At 37.7% G+C, this 22141-nt stretch overlaps 1 protein-coding gene across 3 annotated transcripts in view; it reads right to left on the bottom strand.

The window, feature by feature from the left end:
* PRKG1 (protein kinase cGMP-dependent 1) overlaps window positions 1-22141 on the bottom strand; it is a 1092100-nt gene that overhangs the window by 731708 nt on the left and 338251 nt on the right. The window contains exon 1 of one of the 3 annotated variants that reach the window (XM_040975782.1): window positions 3055-3168. The exons of the other annotated variants lie outside the window; for them this stretch is intronic. Within the exon in view, the coding sequence (XP_040831716.1) occupies window positions 3055-3109 (55 nt within the window). The 5' untranslated portion in view covers window positions 3110-3168. Of the gene's footprint in view, window positions 1-3054; window positions 3169-22141 lie in introns of those variants that run through there. 3 annotated transcript variants of the gene reach the window in all.

Genomic DNA, 22141 nt, shown 5'->3' with positions numbered 1-22141 from the left:
TCCTGGTTTCAGATTGGCTCAGCTCTGGCAGTTGTAGTCATTTGGGGAGTAAATCAAGAGATGGAAGATCTTTCTGTCTGTCTCACCTTTTCTCTCTAAATCTGTCGTCCCAATTAAAAAATAAATAAATACATCTTTAAAAATAAATATCTTCTAAATACCCTCTATTTAACAAGGATGAATTTATAACATGTTATAATTTCCAAAATCAAGGATTAGTCCTAATTCTAGTGTTTGACTATTGGACGACTTCATTATCAAAATCAAAGCATTTTCTTACAACTCTTCTTAGAAGTCAGTAATTATGAAATTTTCTATATCACTTCTCAAAAAGAATGTTGATGGCCAAAACTCACACTTTTAGTATACATATGACCTTTGTCCTCCTTGAATTTGTATCACCTAATGCTAATTTCTGTATCACTTTGATTGTAGCAAATGTGCTGCTGAAATGAGCACACTACATAATTCTTACATATGTTTAACTTTGGGAGGAGGATGGCATCATCATAGAATAAGAAGGTTTGATTCCAAACTTACATATTATACCACTTTTTTCCATGACCTATTATGAATCTGCAAGGTTCATGAACATAAATGCACAAATGATATAAAGTACTGTCTAAAGATCTGAAAGGACATCTTCATATCCTGCAGGTTGTTAAGCATGTAATCAACTTGTTTTTAATGCAATAACTCTACCTAAAATACTCTTGGTACAGATATGAGAAAGTTAGCTATAACACATTCGTTTACAGGGCCATTCGTGATAGTACCAAACATCTGTTTGGTTATGTTGGCTGCAACAGCCCAGAGCACTAACATTTTATAGAGAATAATAAACTATTTATAGATCATGGACATTTCACAAAATGTTAAGTATTAGGGAGAAATGTTCATAGACATAAAAACGGAGCCGCGATAATAGGACTTAAAAAAGCCAAGTAGCCTTTTAGGCAGTAACATTAATTTAAAATGCCAGATTATTTAAAAAATATTTAAGCTAGAAGAGATCCAAATATGTGACTCTGTAACTCATCTGGTGGCTTAATTACAAAGTTGAGTCCTCATATCCATTCCGCAGAACGGGAAAAGTCTGTCCATGGGAGACTAGAACCTAGTACGTAAGTTATCAATCAGGTAGTCTGACTTCAATATAGCAGATGATCCAATGCAGAGCTTTGACTCCATGTCTTACTGGTTTACAACAGTTGAACAGTCTTCTCATTTTCTAGGATGTGCTATATTATGGCCAAATGGTGATTTTATTTGTGTCTAGTAGCAGCATTGCCTTTTAAACATTTAGGAAAAATCACCACATCATAATCTAACTAACCTTGTAGGATGTGAAGAAAGCAGTGATAAGAGCCCCTTTCAGAAGCTTCTTCTCCCTGGGGTCAGCCAGATATTTCTAAAATAGAGTTGCTCTTACAATTTGTCATCAAGTAAGCAATATTCTGGGCTAGTTCTCCAAAGAATAGCAGCTACTACTAATAAAGCATTAATCTCTGTTTTCCTTCCATGTAAAAAGCACACCTTTCAGGCCAGAGTTTTTAGCCTCTAGAGCACTGAGAATAGGTCACAGGTACCCGGGTATTGATTCCTCCAGCCCTGACACTACAGAGACAGGCCTAGTACATAATATCATTCTTTATCATTTGTAAAGTTCATCTATAAAACATTTTCTGCATGAAATCTGAACATAAAAAGTGTTGAAAATCTCTGAAGTAGTACACTAGTCTATTCTGTCTTAAGTACATGAAGGATAGTATTCTGAGCAGTATCTGCCCATGGGACATCACGAGGTGCCTCCTATGGCATAAATTAATTGCAGTAACTTTCTTTTTACTGGTTTACAACAGAAATGTGGTTCTTAATTTTTCACCATGCACTTAATATTTTTGTAATGAAAGAATGAACTTTTCCTGCAATATTAATACCTGAGTTAACTAATTAATGATTTGTAACTAGTAGCAAAGTGGAACAAAGGTATGGAATATATAAATTAATATGCATACTCATTTAATGATTATCTATTTTATCTCCAATATCAGGAAAGAGGATGAGTAATAAGCATATAAATTAAAGAATCAAATTAAGGAACATCAATCATATTCACATTATTTTTCTTTTATGATTAGTAACACTTTGAGAATATTTTAAGGCTTATAAAAATAAAGGACTTTTTAAAAATGTAAGTAAATAAAAGTTATAGGGAAACCAAAATATCCTATTGAGCAAATGAAGGCAGAACTGTATTTATTTTTGTCTGAAGAAACAGTGCACAAATCTTATTTTCAGCATTCTGAAGTCACATAGATGTTTATGGGCCGTATCATCCTAAAAAGTACACATCAGCCAGCTACTCAATAATATAAAAGTTTCTTACTATATTGAAAGAAAATTTTGTAGCGTTTGTATTTCTGTGTTTAAAGCATCAAGGAAAGACACTTCCTGATTCCTTTTATAAATTCTTAATTATAGGGATAAAGGGGAATCATTGACAAAGGAGGGTGTTAACTGATTCAGCTGGCTTCATTGTGCTTTTTTAATGCTGCCCTCTTGACGTGAAGGATAAGGTGAAAATTCAATTACTAAGAAAGAGAACTGCAAGAAAAAACAAAGCTTTAAAAAGGGGAAGTTATAAAATGTTTAACGACCATGTGAAGGGATAACACAGAATAGTAGAGAAAATAGCAACATGGGTGGGAGTGTAGTGGTGAAATGCAAGGGGAGAAAGAAGCAACAAATCATACACCAAAGGAGTGGTGAGGCTTCATGCAGTGCATGCACTCCATTCATTGGTCTCGAGATGTGCTGTTAAGTCAGCCCCTCTCCAAGTCAACTCTTTTCAAACAGCAGCCCCAGCCACAGATGCTGTGCAGCACTTACCAAGTGCCTAGTATATGGGTCTAGATGTACTCAGTGCAATACACACAGAGATTTCAGAAAACTTAACATGGAGAATATAAAGTTACTTAATAATAGATTGGGAGATAGTAACATGACTATACTGAGTTAGAACACATCATTAAAAGTAATATCACTTCTTACCTTTAGGATGGCTACTAGAGAGTTTGAAATGACAGACACAACTTGCTTCACACATGTATTTGATAGCATTGCTTTAAGAATTGTAAAACATCATTGAAATCTACTGACCCATGGGCATTTTACAAATGATTACCATTGTAGTAGACTATTTCAAACTGCAGTTTCCTCAAGGATCCTGAGTTCTTTTTTAGTGACTCTAACGCGTGAATCATAATGAAACTGAAGCCACTCCTACCCTCCTACATGTGGCCAAAGCACCCAAAAGAACCCTGTGGCCACCAGCTCACCCGTTTCTTTGCCTGATACATATTATGGAGAAAGACTGGGAGACAGGAAAGGACAAATGGCAGAGTGGTCTCGGAAAATATGACTCAACAAGAGGAAATCCTCGTACTCAGTTTAAACCAAAACAGAAGAATCTGTCCTCTGTTCTTTATTTTCACTACAATTAGGATTGGTTTCTAGAATCACACAAGAGTCCTCACGCAAGACTTGGAAACCTCTGGCACATTAGTTTTTTTTTTTTCTGTGTCTTGGTGTTTGGATTACATTATCTCTACAATCCCTTGAAGTCTGGACTTGGGGAGCTGCTTCTGTTCTAAAACTTCTGAACAACCATCACTCCTACCAAGTGTTGCTCATTTTTCCACTGTGTGGATGTGTCCTTTTGGTCAGGTCTGAACACAAAGACTGTTTCAGAGAGCCCTCATCTGCCCACTGTGTGTAGTTCTCATTCTTTACAATAGCACTTTTCAAAATGTTCTCCACTGCATCTACATCAAACTGATTTACCCTTGTTTATATTCTCGTTTACATATTTATAAATTTATTCCTTATAGGATGCAAATGTATTCCTCATGGCAGAAAGGACATTGTCTACCTTCTTCACTGTTCTGCCTGGCCTACTTTAAAAGAGTGGATAGTAGCGACTCGAGGAATTTCAGTAAAATAAACAAATGACTCAGGCATGGCTCTTAAAAAAATAAGCAGCCAAGAATTACTTTAGGTAATTTAATATAAGCTGAATTTATTAACTATGCAATTTATTAACTCTTCCATGAAGGGCAGACAAGCAGATTTGGAAAATGTTGAGTGTGTAGAGGGCCTGCATCCCAAACCCCTACACCCAACATCAAACCATAAACCTTACATAGTGTCAGCACTTATGGTGCTGGTGCAGTGCTCTGTACTTCTGTCTGCCATGGACCAACACCACAGGATTCAGACACTGGTTATCCTTGATGTACTCATTTCTTTCGTTGTCTTTAGGCACTCATTGGTTGCCTACATAGACTCCACGTGTCAATGTCACAAACTACATATTTAAGATTCCAGAAGCAGGGGGTTAGCCTCATAGTCAAGACACAGGTTAAGATGCATTCATCACACAGCTGTAGCAGCCATTTGGGGAGAGACCCAGTAGATGCAGTAATTTTACTTCTGTCTCTCCTTTTCTCTGTAAATCTGCTTTTCCAACAAAAAATAATCCTTAAAAAAGATGCATACATCCTATTTAGAATGTGCAGATTCAATTCTCCGCTCATCTACTGAATCTAACTTGATGCTTAGACAAGCCCTGCAAGGCAGTGTGATTGCTCAAGGGCTTGGGTCTCTGTCACCCACTTCGGAGACCTGAACTAAGATCTCTGGTCCAAATACCAGCCCTGGCAAAGCCCCAGCTGCTGAGGCATTTAGGGAGTGAATTAATAAGTGGGGACACTCTCCCTTTATTTCTGAAATTAATACTTTAAAGAGTAACATAAAAATTCCAAATTAATGTGTGTTGCTTTTAAAACTTAGGTCAGCATTGATGTCTGTAGAGAACTTTAGTACCATGGAGGGCAGAATAAATTGGACAGCTCTCTTGGTCAAGCTATAACAGCAAGTATCTGGACAAATCAAAACTCTAAGGTTGACTGTGTCAGCCAAAGGACCTTGGAAAGATTTCCTAAATCTTGGAGCAATAAAATAATCAGCATCTCAGAACTATCAAAACCACATAAGCAGTATTCTCGGAACATGTTCCACATCGGGAATATGGGATGATATCAGGGGGCCACCCCCCATTCACAGGTACTGATGAGGTTGGGTTGTTTGGAACAACCATCTCTCTTTCCCTCCCCACTTTCCCGAGATACAGGAATTAAAAATGAGACTGGAGGTGGTAGTCTCATCTATTTCCCATTCTTCAACCCTCCTCACCCTAATCGATGGTCCACATGGCCATGAATCCCTCTCAACTATATAAACATAATCAAAAATAACATGAATTTATTACTAAAAAAGCAAACCTAGGTCATAAGTATCATGTCCTACCTACCTGGGAAAAGACAGTAAGAATCTAGACATTTATTTCTACAACCAAATAAAAATGGCTCTGCCTTTAGCAAAGGTTCATAAGACAGGAACCCTCCCAAGCAGAGACTAGGCTCAGGTGGTAGGAAGGCATATTGGGGAAAGGACACATATTCCCTACAGCCTTCTACGGGTGCATCCATTCTCTTTTCCCTGATCAGATATATTTTCTGTATTCCACACTTTCAGGGTTCTTAAACTGCAGTCAATTTTTAAGTGACAGACACTATGTCATATACTAACATTAGCACTATTCAAAGAACCAATTACATATATATTATATATATACACACATATATAATGCTATATATAGTTATATATAAGGAAACACAGTTAGACATGTTTCTAATATATAGTTATACATAAACAAACACATTATAAGGAATTGGCTGAAGCACTTTAGGAGTTTTAAATATCTCATGATCTAAAATTAATTGGGAAACTGAAGAGCAGTAGAGCTGATGGTAGAGCTTCAGTCAGGATCCAGAAACCTGGAAAAGTAGGAGAGTGATGAGGGTCCCTGCTGACCTAAAACCTGGCAGCCTTGAGACCCAAGAGGAGCTGCTATCTCCCCTCTAGTCTGCAGGGAGGGAAAGACAATTGTCTCAGGACTTCAAGAGATGTTTTCTTTTTTCTACATGAGGATTAGCCTTCCACTCTAGTCAAGCCTGCAGCAGACTATAAGAGAGTCACTTGTGTTAAGAAGTGAAAAACTCTGATTTATTCATTTTATGATTAAAATGTGAAATCTCACCCAGAAACACACACAACACCCAAAATTCTGTGCAATCTGATTTCTGAACATGTTGCAGCTTAGTGAAGTGAACATATAAGCTGAACCATCACAGACTCTCCAGTGGATAATCAATAACCCAGTTCCATCTCAAAGTTTATGTCACCTGCTAGCCCACTGTTTAACTAGGAACCTAGTATTTTGCTCTTCTACTCCATTAAGTTATTCATCCTGTTGCAATCTCTGGGTGAATTATTAACCCCATACTTCCACAAAATGGAATAGAGCAAGTTCAGCTTGGTGGTAGGCAGAGTAGTCCTGAAAAGCTGTAGTAATTACACATTCAAGGGCTATCACTTAGGTTGATGTATCAGCTGCTGTCAATGGAATGACACAAAAACCACACGCTCATTTGCAAATTGACAATGTGAAGTGAGCCTGAGTAAGCAACACATTCTGCCTTCGAGGAGGAAAAGGACATCTGATTCATGGCAAGCTCTGCCAAGGTACCACTGCTGGAGCCAAATGGCTCCTGGCCAGTTAACCCTGAGGAACAAGGAAAGGCAATTGCAGGTTAGGTAAAGGGATGAAAGGTTTATGATAAAAAGGAACTTGATTACTGCTGTGAGTTTAATTATATTCCCACTGCCAGAACCCAATCAATATTTAAAAGCAACAAACAAAATAATTTCCTGAGATGTTCCTTGTTTTCAGGATGGTCAAAAGTTGCCCTCAGAAAACAGCCAAAGGAAGTCAAGAAAAACATAAAACAGGAAAGACATGAACACAAGTGCAAATGTTCACTTGAGCAAGTCAAAGACCAAGTCCATGACCTCTGGGCGAAAGGGAGCTCCACTTGTTTAAGGAGGCGTCCTGCACTGGAGGTTTAGTATAACTGTCAAGGGTCAGCAATGCCACATATGAGTACATGACGTTCAGTTGTTAAACGTAATTGTTGTGATAAGCAAATGGTTACTGTTCCAAGCAAATCTTTGACATTGAAAAGAGGGTTCAGAAGCCTTTATCACCAGAGAGTTCTATATGATGGCACAAAAGGTCTCATCTATGCCCACTGGTTCAAGTCAAGATTGCTCAACCTTTGGGTTAGAATCAGAAGAAAATACACAGAAACAAAATGAGAAAGCAGCAAATAAGGATCTCACTCCAGGCACAAGACTGAATAAGGTACCTAAGGCAACAATTAGGACCGAACATATTTCAACACAGTAGTGTTTTGTTTGTTTGTTTGTTTTTGTCTTCAATCAGGTCAGCAAATTTGGCAGGCTACCTATTTTTGCCAATAAAGTTTTCTTGAAACTGGTGAATGAGATATGGTCAGATCCTCCCTTCACTTACAACTTTGAAACTTATTTATCAGGATTTCTTCTATAGGGATCTTAAGACAATATTTCATTCAGACATTATTTACCTTTAATATTGATTTGACCACCCCTTTATATTTTTTTTAACCAAAAGTATTTACTTTGATTAACATAAGTACTGGCCTTGCTACATACCTTCTTAAATCAAACTACTCTTAATGATGTCTACTCAAAATATTATAATAAGTACATACACTGAAATATCACGATTTCTTACAGACACATTTGGATTATTTTATTTCACTGTGACAACACCTACATGTGAGTATTATTTTCCAACCTCAGAACTGAGTCCATTGTAGCATTTTGACCAAGATCACAGGAAAAAGGCAGATGTTTCTCTAGCCATGATTTAACCGCAGTGTGATTTGGCTCACCATGTTTATCACCGCAAATCAGATAGATAGCTTTCTTTAAAAAAAAAAAAAAGATTTATTTATTTTTATTGCAAAGTCAGATATACAGAGAGGAAGAGTAATAGAGAAGAAGATCTTCTGTCCGATGATTCACTCCCCAAGTGACCGCAATGGCCAGTAATGCACAGATCCAAAGCCAGGAGCCAGGAGCTTCCTCCAGGTCTCCCACGCAGGTGCAGGGTCCCAAAGCTTTGGGCCATCCTCAACTACTTTCCCAGGTCACAAACAGGGAGCTGGATGGGAAGCGGGGCTGCTGGGATTAGAACCGGTGCGCATATGGGATCCCGGGGCACATTCAGGGTGAGGACTTCAGCTGCTAGGCCACAGCACCAGGCTCAATAGATAGCATCCTAAACCAAGTTCTACTAGTGAATGTCTTCCTTTCCATTTCCAAATGATTCCTAACTTTCTAGTAGTTTCCTACATCTGTACTTTTGAAAATAAGCTTGAATTTAAGCTTAGGAACTTAAAATTTGTGAGGACCTGACCTCCTGGAATGATCCTAATTTGAACAATGTAGAGGGACATCAAGTTTAAAGAGGAAAATCTTGGAGGGAGTCTGTGCCAATCTTGCAGGGACCCTATCCCTTTGTAGGGCAGACAAGTTTCTCCTCTACTACAGCTTCACTTTTCAAAGACTTGTCTGAATGCAGTTTCAACACCACCACTATGTCAGTTACACATTACATAGCAGGATGTGGTCAATTCCTTCACTTGTATGTCAACACACCTTCACCAGCCAGAATTAAACACTGTTGCAGATGATGTTTCTGTGTCAGAGATTTCCTTTCAGTGTAAAAAACTATTTCTACTCAGACCTTTGATTTCCTCAGTTTTTCTGCCTTTTTTTAATAAATCCATTTTTTCTTATTATAATTCTACCTCGGCTAGAGTTTTCAAGTTACTGTCCTCCTGCGTTATTCTTTGAAGAGAAACTGCCCAGTGTGGAGTTCCTGTCAAAGGGACGCTTCAAAAGGCAACCTCACTCTGGCTTTCCCGTGCATGTGACCCTCTGAACCAGAACCAGCATGGGAAGTAAGCATAGGCAACACACAGCTTAAGCAGCGATCTGAGAAGGGATCTGACTCACGGCAGTGAATCAATTAGATTTTTTGTCCTGCTCAAGAACCGATTAAAGGAAACAACCTAAGTAAATGAGCTGTTGAAAGTGACATAAGTACAAATAAATGATACATGGTGACTAGGCAGGAAGAGGCTGTGGCAGCACTAGTAGGCCAGAGGCAAGGGATGTTACACAGAATCAGACTTGCAAAGAGTGAGAGGAATGCTTTAGTGAGAAATCAGGGAGCCACAGAGAAGGAAAAAAGAGCATTTTGGTGTCCGAACTTTGTTACTGACTGTCCTCTCAGTGTAGCTCCAAACCACATGCATACTTCAAATACAGAACTGTTGCTAAATGAATAGCTACTCTCTAGTACCTGGGGCATTATAAGAAATGTGTCATACTACTGAGAAGTTAAGATTCTAACAATGTGAACTTATTTTAAAAAGAATGAACATCCTTTATGGGTAAGTAAATATTTAAGAACCTACAGGCATAAAAGTGTGTGGAGGATGACTGTTGGCAGGGTTACCTGAATAATGGTTAAGAGAAGGATCCTAGAACAAGACCTTCTGTTTCTGATTGACACTGTCTGCGGTTTCTTTTAGGTAACGTTGTTGAGAGGGCCAAACAAATTGGTAAATGTAAAGCACCAGTGTTGAATCTTGATTAAATAACTGCAATGTTATTATATAAAGGAAAAAATTTATTATATAAAGGAAGGTATTAGAGACTCCAAAGTCACACTGTAAATGAACTTGTGGTCCACAATACAATCTCAAGACCCAAGATACAGAGAAATAATGATGACCTAGCCTTTCCATATTTACTGTGTGAACTGAAACTGCCTAAAGATTCTTTCTCCCTCTTTGTACTGTTAAGTTGGAGTTCATTTCCTCTTCCTTTAAATTCAGGCTATTCATGCTGCTTCCTAAGTAACATACTGTGGATTTAACTGTGTCAATGGAAGGCCTGACCTTTAGAAAGGAGGGCATCTTTTTGCTTACTCCTTTTTAAAAGACTTGGAATACACTTTGTTGGAATCTAGATGCCACACTATGAGAAGTCTGAGGGGCAGATAGAGATCATGAAACAGTTGCTGCAGCTGAGCTCCCGGGGGACCAGTAGAATTCACAACCTATCACATGGTGCCCACATATTTCAGCTCCTGGACAACAGCCGCAGGACCATCAGATCAAACCAATGGAGCCTAATACATACACAGAACAATGAAGAAGATGTTAAAGTGATCGTTTTCTGAAGTTATTAAGTCTTGGAGGTCAGACCAGATGGCCCTCTCTTCGCCTCTGCCCTCCCAGGGATCTAGAGAAGCCAATGACACATACAGTTGTATTGCTCTCAAGGTCATTGCAAGATGAAATAGTAATTCACAGTGTAATACATAAGCAGTGTGACACAACGGTAAACACAACTCATATAACCATGACCAAGGCATTTTTTTCTCTGCTTCTGGTAGTACCTGGAGACTTAAAATGATCTATAGAAAACAGAATTAAAAGTGTGAGTTTGAAAAACTGGCATTTAGCTAAATGGCTAAGACATCTAAATTTCATATTGGAGCATCTAGGTGTGAACCCCACATTCAGTTTCTGACCCCAGTTTTATGCTAATGCAGACACTGGAGAGCATGTGAGGGCTCAAATAATTGGGATTTTGCCACTCACACCACCGTTCTGGACTGTATTCCAGTCTCCCAGCTTTGATTCAGGACCAACCATGATGATTGTTCCTGCTTCCTTCTGTGCCTCTCAAATAAAAACCATGAGCTTATTTTGGTGCAAAAATATTTGAAATCTATGCAGTTTTTCAATAATACATTCCTTCTGCATATTAAGAGAATTTGTACACCAAAAATTTCATACTTTAAACTCCATTTTTCATGAACTGTTTTAAACATTCATGTATATCTTTCTTAATTAGGACTTTGTGGGTATCTGAGTCATTACCTTCTGCCCCCACCTCAATCCTTAATTTCATTATTTTTTAACACTTGGTGATCTTTATTTTTATGAAGACAAGGTGATAACTTTGATCTCCTTTGCTTCTTAGTAAATATACTGAAACGTTAAACTTTTTATGGTTATCCTTCCTTTTTCATCTATAAAAAATACATTATGTAAATATTCTATTTGTAGACCTGAAGAACAGATTTAACAGATGGAGTCCAATACGGAAGGTCACAGGTAGACCATATTTTTTTTTCATTTCTGTGGGATTTTTGCTAATTTATATTTCTTACATTCTGCCCAAACATTTACCAGGGTTTTATGCAGTGGGCTTGGGGAAAGATCAAAGCCAATCATAACTTCCATGAGCAAAGGAAAGCATCCATCAGTGGAAATGAGAGTATTTATTTTTATCCAGACACAGTTCAGAGTACCTCAGCACATGGCGTGGTGGTGGTGGTGGTTGTTGAAAATGCCACCTCATATAAAATAAATTATCCACTATGGCAAAGAAGCAGTCGATGCTCCCATTAACAAGAGATCAAAATATTCAGAGAGAGTAAACAGATTTGCAAATCACAACTGTTGAGTTTCGATTATCCTCCATTTCTGTTTGGCAGGAAAAAAAACCCAGTGGAACAGAATCGGTCCTGTTAGCTCTCATGAGTCTTAATCCTTTCTTTGCCTAGAGCCTATCACCTAACTAAGAAGACGATAAAATCCTTCTAACACCAGATACAAAAAACAAACCTGATAATATACTCTAGTGATTATGCACATAAAACCTACAAGGCAAAAACCAGAATGAGAATATTCTCTTCTAAAAGGACAGAACTGCAAATCTCCCTTAACAGATGCATTGCCACCCGTGCAGCACCCATGCAGCCAGGAACATAAAGCAAACAGGTAGAATCATAGGGTAAGGTGCCCTCAAGGAATGTGGCAAGCAAGGTTTGCCTCAGCATACCTCTAATGAAGATAATTTGAATGGCACGCTAGATATAAAGATGTAGAATATGCAGACCATTATTATGACCTGAAATTATTCAATATAACAAGTATTTTCAAAAGGCAATAATATGTGGTGGAAGCAGATCACAGGGTTCAAATCTTGCTTCCATCCTTAGGAGGCCAGGAAGGAGGGCCTTGGTTCTACATAAATACAAGCCGACATTCCTCTACAAGGTTTGGGATCCTGAAGAACATCTTGAATTGTAAATGCTACAATTTCTATTTCTGCCAAAAGGCGGATAACACCAGAATCTACATCACATTTATGTTTATAATGAGTATAAAAAAGATTATCTGTGTGCACAGTTTCTCAGTTACAGAACTACAGACATTTTGGGTGGAATGGCCTTTTGTTAATATCTTGGGGGCTTCCCTGTGTCTTACTGGATGTTCAGCAATAGCCTTGTCTTCCAATCACACGGTAAAAAACAGTGACACAGTAAAAACTGTCTCTCAGGGCTGGCACAGAGGCTTATCAAGCTAATCCTTCACCTGCAATGCCAGCATCTGATATGGACCTGGAATTTGAGCCCTAGCTGCTCCACTTCTGATCTAGCTCCCTGCCTACGGCATGGGAATGCAATGCAGGATAGTCCAAATTCTTGAGCCCCTACATGCATGTGGGGGACCCAGAAGTTCCTGGCTCCTGATTTCAGATTGGCTCAGCTCTGGCAGTTGCAGCCATTTGGTAAAGAATCAGTGGATGGAAGATCTCTTTCTATTTTTGTTTTGTTCTCTGTAAATATGCCTTTTAAATTAGAAAAAATGAGTAAATCTTTAAAAATATCTCTAGACATTTCCAAATGTCCTATAGAAGCAAAATTATCCCTGGTTGATATCCAATGTTTCTGAATAAATGTATTTTCCTTTAATCAGTGTTATTTGATGCTGTTCATGAGTCATCCCTCACTTAGCTTTTAGGAAGTAAATACTATCATAGACCTTAGGTGAATTTCTGCAATGATGAGGGGAAAAAGCTGTTGATTGAATATGTACCTTAATGTTTTCCACATGCACACATTAACTCATTAATCTTCACAGTTATCCCAAGAAGACAATATCAAGATTTCTCTAAGTTTCTCTGCTATGAAGAACCTACATAACTGATGAGAGCTTTATAACGTGGAAGCCCAATGGTATAGAAACATGTGCATATTATTGTCTTTAGGCAGCACACAATTTCCAGGTCCTTGAACCACTCTGAAGTTAAAGCCAACACATTGTCCACAATGGCTAGGTATGGTCCATAAACAGACATATTAACTCCATGATACTGTGAACTTTTTTTTTTTTTAAGATATAAAGCCATAGTGTTTGTTGGTGGAATTCCACAGTTTTGCATTATGATACATTCCACATCACTCTTCTGCAAATGAAATACCAAGAACTGAAGTGTAAAAGGAGTTTTGGAATACTTTAAATTCAGCTTATTCAATTAAATGCCTAAAACACAAACATCTCTGTCCATCAAACACATTTTTCCCCAGGTAAAAATCAAGGGAATTAGTAGGGATAAAGTTCTACACTACCATCAAACCAAAATCCATTTGGGTTCACGGGTACACATTTCCGCAGATGGGATTTCCAAACATATGACAGCATAGTGTGAGTCCTTCACCTCCCTACCTAAATTGTAAGTCTGCTCTCATGGCAAATGGATGGCAGAAAGGCAATTAAAAGTCACAATTCTTCATTCTGGAATTATCTAGTAACCCTGTCATTTAATATACTGCCCAATAATCCCGGGACATAGCAAGGCACTTATGGAGTTGAAGGGAGAGGGTTTAAATCTGTAGCTTGTAGGTTTGACCCGGGCTGCTTTCTGGAGGTTATATCAAGGGAACTGTGATGGCATCTTAACAGTAACCAACAGATATCAAAAATTAAATAAGTATAATAATTTAGTATAGTAGGGGTATAGAAAGGTGATTTGTGCTTGTGTCTTCCTTATAAATTCCCAGTATGTAAGGTTCTTTGCCTAACCACACCTGGCTGCTTTTATTCGTCAGGATGGGGCTGGAGAATAAAAAATAAAGAAATTATCACTTGGTGAATAATGTCTTTGCATCTGATTAGATTATCCCTTGCATGACAGAAGTGAACCTGAAAATGTGAGGCAAACCAGTCTTGGACAACAAAAAATACAGATAACTTTTTAAAAGCTTCGACCCTACTGCTTCCTTTAGAACTATCTAATGAAAATTCTTGTTGCCAAGCCAAACCAGAAGAGCTTATTGCAAAAGACTTGCAACTGGCCATTACAAGTTATACTTCTGATCAGTACAACTTTGAAGAGAATTTCAGTGGATGAGACTTACAAGGAAAGTGCTTTCTTTAATGCTGATAATCAATTTGGAATCAATCACTCTATGCCTAGATTATCATTTTTAGATCCAAGGATATTTCCCATCATAAAGGACTAATAATTTTCCTTTATTGCAAATGTATTTCTGTATTTCTCCCTGCAACTGGACCCAGAATCAATATGCTGGTGAGAAACAGTTCTCTATAGCAGGGCCACTTCGCTGATGGCATCAGAGTTAATCATCTCATTTTTACCCTATATTTACATTGACATGAGTTTAACAATACCTTTTGTTAGCCAATGTCTTTCTAGAAAATTTATTACACTGTTGTAAAATCATCAAAATAATTCCAGAAACATTGTAATACTCTAGGGGCATTTAATTGGAAAGACACTTTTTTTTCTGACATAACATGGAGTATTTCAAAACATTGTTGCCCTTTTGCTGAAAAGCTAACATTTCCCTCTAGATTACTGATTTTCATATTCATTGGCCCCTTGGTAAGCTAAACTTTAACTGAAGGCTCAAGGCTATATAAATATTTATCGTGGACAGAAAATTAAAAAGAAATCTTGTGATTTTAGGCATCAAAGGAGATTTCTGTGGTGTAATGAAAGAGTGCTGGACTGAAATTCAGGGAATTTGCATGCTGGTCTTGACCTCATCACTATTTCTGCAACCTTGACTACGTTTTCTATGCCTCTCTGGGCACTGGGATCATCAGCTGGGAAGCAAGGAGGTTGGACGTGCTTCAAAACTGTGCTAAATATGATGGTAACAGAAGAAATTTGTAAATAAAAGGGGTGATAGGTAAGATCAGTGGTGGGGCACAGTGGGTTTTGCTGCTGCTTCTCACTCCTGTTGTAGCACAGCTCTCCGCTAAGCTGCCTGGGAAAGCAGCAGTGGATAGCACAGTATTTGGGTTCCTGCCAGCCATGTGGGAGGTCCAGATGGAGTTTTCTGGACCTCTGGCTTCAGACTGTAGTAGCCCCAAACTTTCTGATCATTTGGGGATTTAACAAGTGAATGGAAGATCTCTCTTTTTCTCTGTCTCTCTCTGTTTCTCAGTTTGTGTGTGTGTGTGTGTGTGTGTGTGCGCGCGCACACGCACACCTGTACATATGTGTGTTACTCTGATTATCAAATACATAAATCTTTAAAAAGGGAGCAGGTTTTGTCATATTCTGAATGAAAAGAAACTGCCACAATTCAAAACATAACTGATGCTAACTGCCTTATGTAAGGCTTGAAAGAAAAATTTACTTTAGGATTTGATAAAAGCAAATTGAAAAATATACCAAGTCTTTTCTTCAACACTTAAATTAGCAAATTAAATGTTGAAAGCTTTAAGATAAAGAAGAAAATGAGAAAACAGAAATATCATTATGTCAGTCAACCCTCTAACTTCAAAGCTGACATTCTTAATTTAAAGTATAAAGAATTTGATTTAGAAGAAAAATGGTTTCAAACTACAAGCCTAACACTAAATAAATAGCTCATTATTAATAATAAAACATCTCAGTGTAGCAATCACCTTTAGAAATTCAATGCATTTTAGGTAAGTCCAAATATAATGAAATATAGTAAAATATGGCAGAGCAGAGGAGAAATACCTCCATGTGTATAAATAAAAATACAATTTAATAAATTTATAAGAAATGAAAAGCCAAAGGGGGGTTAGTCTGGTGTAGAAAATCATTTTATTTCCTGCTATATGGCACACAACCAAAGCAAAATCTGAAAATTAGTGTTTTCTTAGATATTTACATATGAAGTTTCAGTCCAGCAATCAATCCAGACACTTAATGTACTTAAGATGGGCAAGCAAACAACACCACAGCTGTATCACTGGACCAATAGTGATCATCCCCAGGGGTCAGTTTTGTTACAAGAGAACTCATCTCTGTACAGAAATGTGAAGGGGCAGAAGGAGCTTTAATGGTAAGAGGAGACATGACTAGGTAATAAGCTGAAGCACCCAGTCCAAAATGAAATTATAGTGCCACTTGTCAATGAATCTCTAAAAATCCAGACGACTACAGCAGAGAGTTACACAACAAAGCAGCCCCTTTGAACACACAGCACTGCAGAGTCATGCAGGTTCCACACACAGGAAGCTGGCCTGCTCAGCCTCTTAGCTCTGCCAGGGATTTTGACTACTGTTGATTTCTAAGTCCTCATTGAAAAATTGCTATAATCACAAAAGCATTCTTACAGGTCTGCTGTAGATCCTAAAAAATATCTGCTATCTGCACTATTATAAGTATGAAAGAGGAATGACTTTCCTTCTATTTACAAGTTGCTGTAAACCTTATACAACAATGCTTCCAAATCACCACACTTTACTATTTCAGGTTTTAACAAAGGAATGCCTATGTAGGCAATGACTGCTTACCAAGTAGGTAACTGAATTAGTGTGGTCAATATAAACACTAGAGTATTTTTCTTTTATGGTATGGGTATGCAACAGTGTCAACTTCAGATGACTTACTAAGGGACTGCAAGAGTGCTGTACTGTTTAATTTTAAGAGTGAAAGGGATTGTGGGTGTTTCTGGATGAGACGAACATTTGAGTTCATGTATACCTAGCGAAACAGACTGTCCCATTCTGAGAAAGGTAAGCTTAATCAAGTGAACTGAAGACCTAATTAGAACATGGCAGCTGAGCAGGTGTGAATTCTCCCGATTATGACTGTCTTAGACCACTACACTGTATGTTTCTAGCCTTTGTGTTTTGACAGAAGTATCAGATCTTCTTGAATACCAAGCCTCTACCTTCTGGACTGGAACTTGGACCATCAACTCTTGGTTCCCAAGCATTCAGACTGAGCAGTCCTGGTTTCCAGCTCCCAAATCTTAGAAATTCTCAGCCTCCCTTATCAAGTGAACATCAATTGCTTGATGTTTCTCTGGACATCACTAATACAAGCACTACCGGAACAGTCACGCATGTATTAATACAAGTTCTTGAATTTAAAAAAAGAGCAAGTATAGCTTTTTTTCTCCCTAGAACAAGAGGATTGTAAACAATACTCTATTGCTATAAGTTCACCATGGGACCTGAAGGATTGAGCCATCTGAATAATGAACCAAGAAGAAACATTCTGTTAGGAAAATGAAGTGTAATATGCATGCAACTCACACCGTATAATTTGCAGGAACACAGGAAATCTATACTGTTCGGTAATGGTAACTTTACTTTTTGTTGCTGCAGAAATCCTATCTGTCCCTTTGACTTAAAAAAAGGAGGAAATTAACTCATGACTGTTCTCCTAGAAGTGAGGATTTCTAAAGTCATTAACTTCAGTATAATCTTTTTATGTAGACAGTTCCTGAATTGTGATGGTCTCATTTAAAACTCTCTGACCTTACAAAAATACAAAAGCAATACATAATTGAGTCCAAACTGTAATTTGAACTTTACATTTTGATCTTCTCTTGATTTAGCAATGTGTGGTAGGCTAGTCTCATGATGGTGGCAGCAGTGAATGCTGCTCCCAGTGAGGCCTCGATTATGAAGGGAAACAACAGACTCTCAATTTTATATTCTGTTTCCAAGATGAGGTGTTTGGTAGGTTCGTTTTTGTAAACACATTTTTTTTGGCTTAATGGTATTTTCAAGTTTCCATGAATTTATTGGGATATAATTGCACCATTTTTCAGCTGTGTGCTATACTTCCAAGCTAGAATGCTAACTTGCTTGCTGTAAATGCATTTTTTACTTAACGATATTTCCAATTTTCCATAGATTTTATTGGGATGTAATCACATCATTAGTATAGAGGTATCTGTATTTCCATTTGAAAGGAACCTATTAGTAAAACAGGAAGAAAAAATACAGATTGCATTGGGTGTGGGTAGAGAAAGAATATAGTTTCCAGTTTCTTTCACTGTCTTAATTTCAGAATCTATTAACTAGAAAAGAAACATAGTAGAAGAAACATGAAGAATATTTCTGAGTTTAAACTCTTTTGTGACTATTTCAGTCAGAACGGCTGAAAATCCCCTGGAGAAACTTAGGATGATGTCCATTTTAAGAACTGATCCCATGAATGTGGGCCTGACTTCAACAATCTGGAGTCCATGTGGGAATCTGTAAAGGGGTCAACAGCTGATGTGAATGAAGGCTATAGTATTGACATCTGACCTTTCCTATTCTGTCCCAGAAAGGGCTAAGAGCACCCTTGACCTTTGCAAGTATAGAATGGGTCACTGTGAATATATAATACTTACTTAATTGTGTTGGCTAAATAAATTACTTATAATTGAGATGATTAAATGAATTACTTACACAATTGTATTTTAAGAAATGTTGTGAGCCAATTATTCGATATATTTTCCTTAATACATGCATCAGTAGCCATTTTAAACAGATGTTAGTTTTTGTTTATTTTTTGCTTCCTGTTATTGTTATAAGGGTTTAATGTGTAAACTAGGAACACATTCACTGTGTGGATGTTGTAATAACCCAATCGTCTTCACATATGATGCTGACATCTGGAGTATTTACTCTTCTGCCAGAACAGCTTTACTTTTTTATCTGATAACATATAATGTATTGTATGACCTACTCAGAGCCATTCCCCAAGGCCTCCAGGCATTCATTTTAAGCATGTCTGCATTTTTATTAATAATATTAATATGTTCTAATGAAAACATCCATTAGAGCAACTTCATAAAAAAGCTTTTTCTTCTCTCCCATCAACAACAAGGTTCAACAGATAACTAGTTACTTGTTAAAGAAGATTATGTACTTTGGTTTCATTCATTTGGATTTTTTTTTTTTTGTCTTCACACAAAATTATGCAGAACTGCTGAGAATCGAGTAGTGCTAACTGTTTTAATTTACTATTCTGTCATCTCCAATGTCAATCAACAGCTATCTCATGTGTAACGGTGGGGATTTTAGAGCCGTACGATTCACAACTACTTCCCTCAAACGAAGTCTGAGTAGGGGAAGAGAAAAGGCAAGGAGGGTATTGCTGGGGGTTGGAAATTGGTAGGAAAAGAAGAGATGCCATGAACAGCTTAACAAGAGACCAAGAAGAGAGGAGGAGGTGACGGATGGAGGCTGTAACACCTTCCAAGTGGAGTTAGGTGAGAACGAATACATGGGAGGTAGTTTCTACCTATGGATTCAAAATAATAAGCAAATAAAAATATGCCTTACTAGAACACTTCATAAAGAAGGAACCCAGGAAGCTCACACAGCTGCTGAGAGATGGTGCCATGACTGAGAAATGGGGCCTCTTGAATTCAGTTCGACTACACTCTGTATGTCTGAATCTTTCAGCCTCTGGCTTATACATTAACATTCTTAGACCTTTCATTGGAGTACTATGTCCTAGTGCTCTGGAAAATAAATGTTATGCTTATTTTTTTAACAAATAAATACTTATGGATATCCAGCCAAACTAAATATTATTATGTATGTGTGTATATATGTAAAATACATTTATACATGCATATGTGCATAACTTAACTCTCAATTTGCATTGCTCTGTGAGTCACAATCTTCCACAGTTTTATCTCCCTTTCTAAGGTAAGGTGCCTCATTATTCTTTGAAGAAGGATGATAAAACAAAAATGAAAGTTGTTTCAAAGAGAATTCATTTCAAGTTATATTCATGTCTTGATCAAACAGAGTGAAGCCTTTCAAGTGGTGTCCCCCACCCCTTTCTTGTTAATGTACCTCATTTACAAGCCATCACTCTCAACCTTTACAGTAGGAGAGTGAAATAAATAGAAGGAAATATAACCAAACTTTCAGGAAGGCTAAGGAGGTCGAGATAATTTGCACAACTACAGTCTCAATCAACCAGAGTTGGTAATCAAAGACATATTCATCAGCAGAGTGGGAAGATAGGCTGTTTCAAGTGGAAACAAATTATATTATCTGTGCAGTAAGTAAGGGGTCAGTTCCACAAGAATAAACTAATTTCCAATAGGCCAGTATGTTTTCTCAGGATAGCATTAGGACCTTGATGTTTGACAAGCCAGCATAAAGAGGGTATTCACAAAACTAAAGAAATGTGGTCCAGAATGGCCAGACTTCTTGCATTCAAGTCTAACTGCATCAGATCTTGCTATGTGCTCTTGGGCAAGGCACTTAACTCTTGTGTTCTTTTGCTTTATCAACTTTAAGGTGCTAACCATAATATTATCACTTACTTCATAGGATTATGGTAAAGTCAAATGCCTGAATGTTTATTAATATCTACAGTATTGTATATGATGCTTAGAACACAGTCACTTGTGATATAAGAGTTTATTGACTTCTTACACTCGTAGTTTTCCTTCCGTTTTTCTAACCTTTCCTTCTAACTGCCCAACTTTGAACAAACTGATGAACCTCTTGACTTCACAGTTTTCTTTCACAGAGTATCTCAAACTCTGAACAACACCAATATGATATTTAATTCTCTACACCATCATTCCTAACAAGATCCTGATGTTGTTTTGGGATCTTTACTCTTGTTGTGTGCCATGGGACACAGTGCAAGTGGACTCAGTAGCTCCAGCTCATTCATTCTGAGTCAACTAAGATAAAGTCTATCTATGATTTCAATAAGTTGATCAAGAAACTAAGAAGCATGAGACAATTCTCCAGAGAAATTTTTCATCTATCTGTGGTCACACAGTTCAGATCTACATAAATATTACTGAAGGAAGGACTTACCTACACTTGGATGCTCCCCCTCCACGTGCCCTGACCCCACTTAGCACCCAACAATGGGGAAAAAAGGAAAGCAAGAAGTGCTATACACAAAAGGACACAGACACAGCCAAGAAAGATACCAAAAAGCATTAAAAAAAAAAAGCAGTGAGGGCATTCTGAGGGGAAAAGAAAAATTAAAAAAGAAACCACAAAAACGAATCCTTGATTAGTCTATTTTCGACACTGACCTTATGCTTTATTTCTGAATGTCTATTTTACTTCCAGAAAGGGGGACGCATTAAGGTAATCTTAGAGTTCATGGCACAAGTTAATGCAGTTCCCAGGAATCAACAATACTGCATGACCAAACTTACGTGCAATGGAATTATAAACAATCAAGCTAAAAAATTAGGTATCCATCTTGTTTAGTGTGACTTACAAATTTGAGCAGGGGAAATGTAAGGGAGCTTCAGCCAAATTGTTTTAACTTCCTTGCAGCACATGCAATCTTCTCTCCTTCTCAACTTTCTGTTTACATGATTGGAGTTTTTTTTCCATTTTAGTGACTAAGCAAGAAGAAACTTGGTTTACTAAATCTAGCTAGAAAAATTTTCTTTGGTCCAAGGCCAACATTTGCAATCAAAAAAAAGAAAAACTTGCGGCTCTAGACTGGGCCTCTAGGTTTCATGACTCACTTCTACCCTGGGATCTAGTCAAAATTCATTTCAAGCTCTCCCTGCCCAAGGTGTGAATCAATTGTTGCTCCCACCAGAAACAGCTATAATGAATGGTTTCTCCTCCATGGAAAAGGAACTGGTGAATTCTCATGGTTCCTTCACGCTTCATTCACTCACTCACTCACACACTCATTTCATACTTTTTCAGTACCTTTAATTACTATCTGAAAAATAAGTCTGTAGTTATGAAATTCGGAGGACAGAAAGTATAAAAAACAGACAGGACTTTTTCCTCACTGGGGCTTATATTTAATGGAGGACAGTAGTACCCAGTTAACGACCTCTTTGGATTTTTTTTTTAAGGTCTCATTTATAGCATTTGCAAATTTTATCACAATCTGCTTTCCCACACCTCTGCAAACACATTCCACCACAGACAAGAAGCACAATGTGCAGTGTGTGGTTAGGGGTAGTCTGGAGAGACTTGAAGCAGGGAAGGGAAGAGGAGCCCTGGGGGTG

The sequence above is a fragment of the Ochotona curzoniae genome, unplaced genomic scaffold (genome assembly GCF_017591425.1).
Source record: "Ochotona curzoniae isolate NIBS_2020 unplaced genomic scaffold, NIBS_Ocur_1.0 contig_2692, whole genome shotgun sequence".
Taxonomy (NCBI): Eukaryota; Metazoa; Chordata; class Mammalia; order Lagomorpha; family Ochotonidae; genus Ochotona; species Ochotona curzoniae.
Note: the sequence above shows the minus strand (reverse complement) of the source record. Positions and strands in the feature narration are given on the sequence as shown.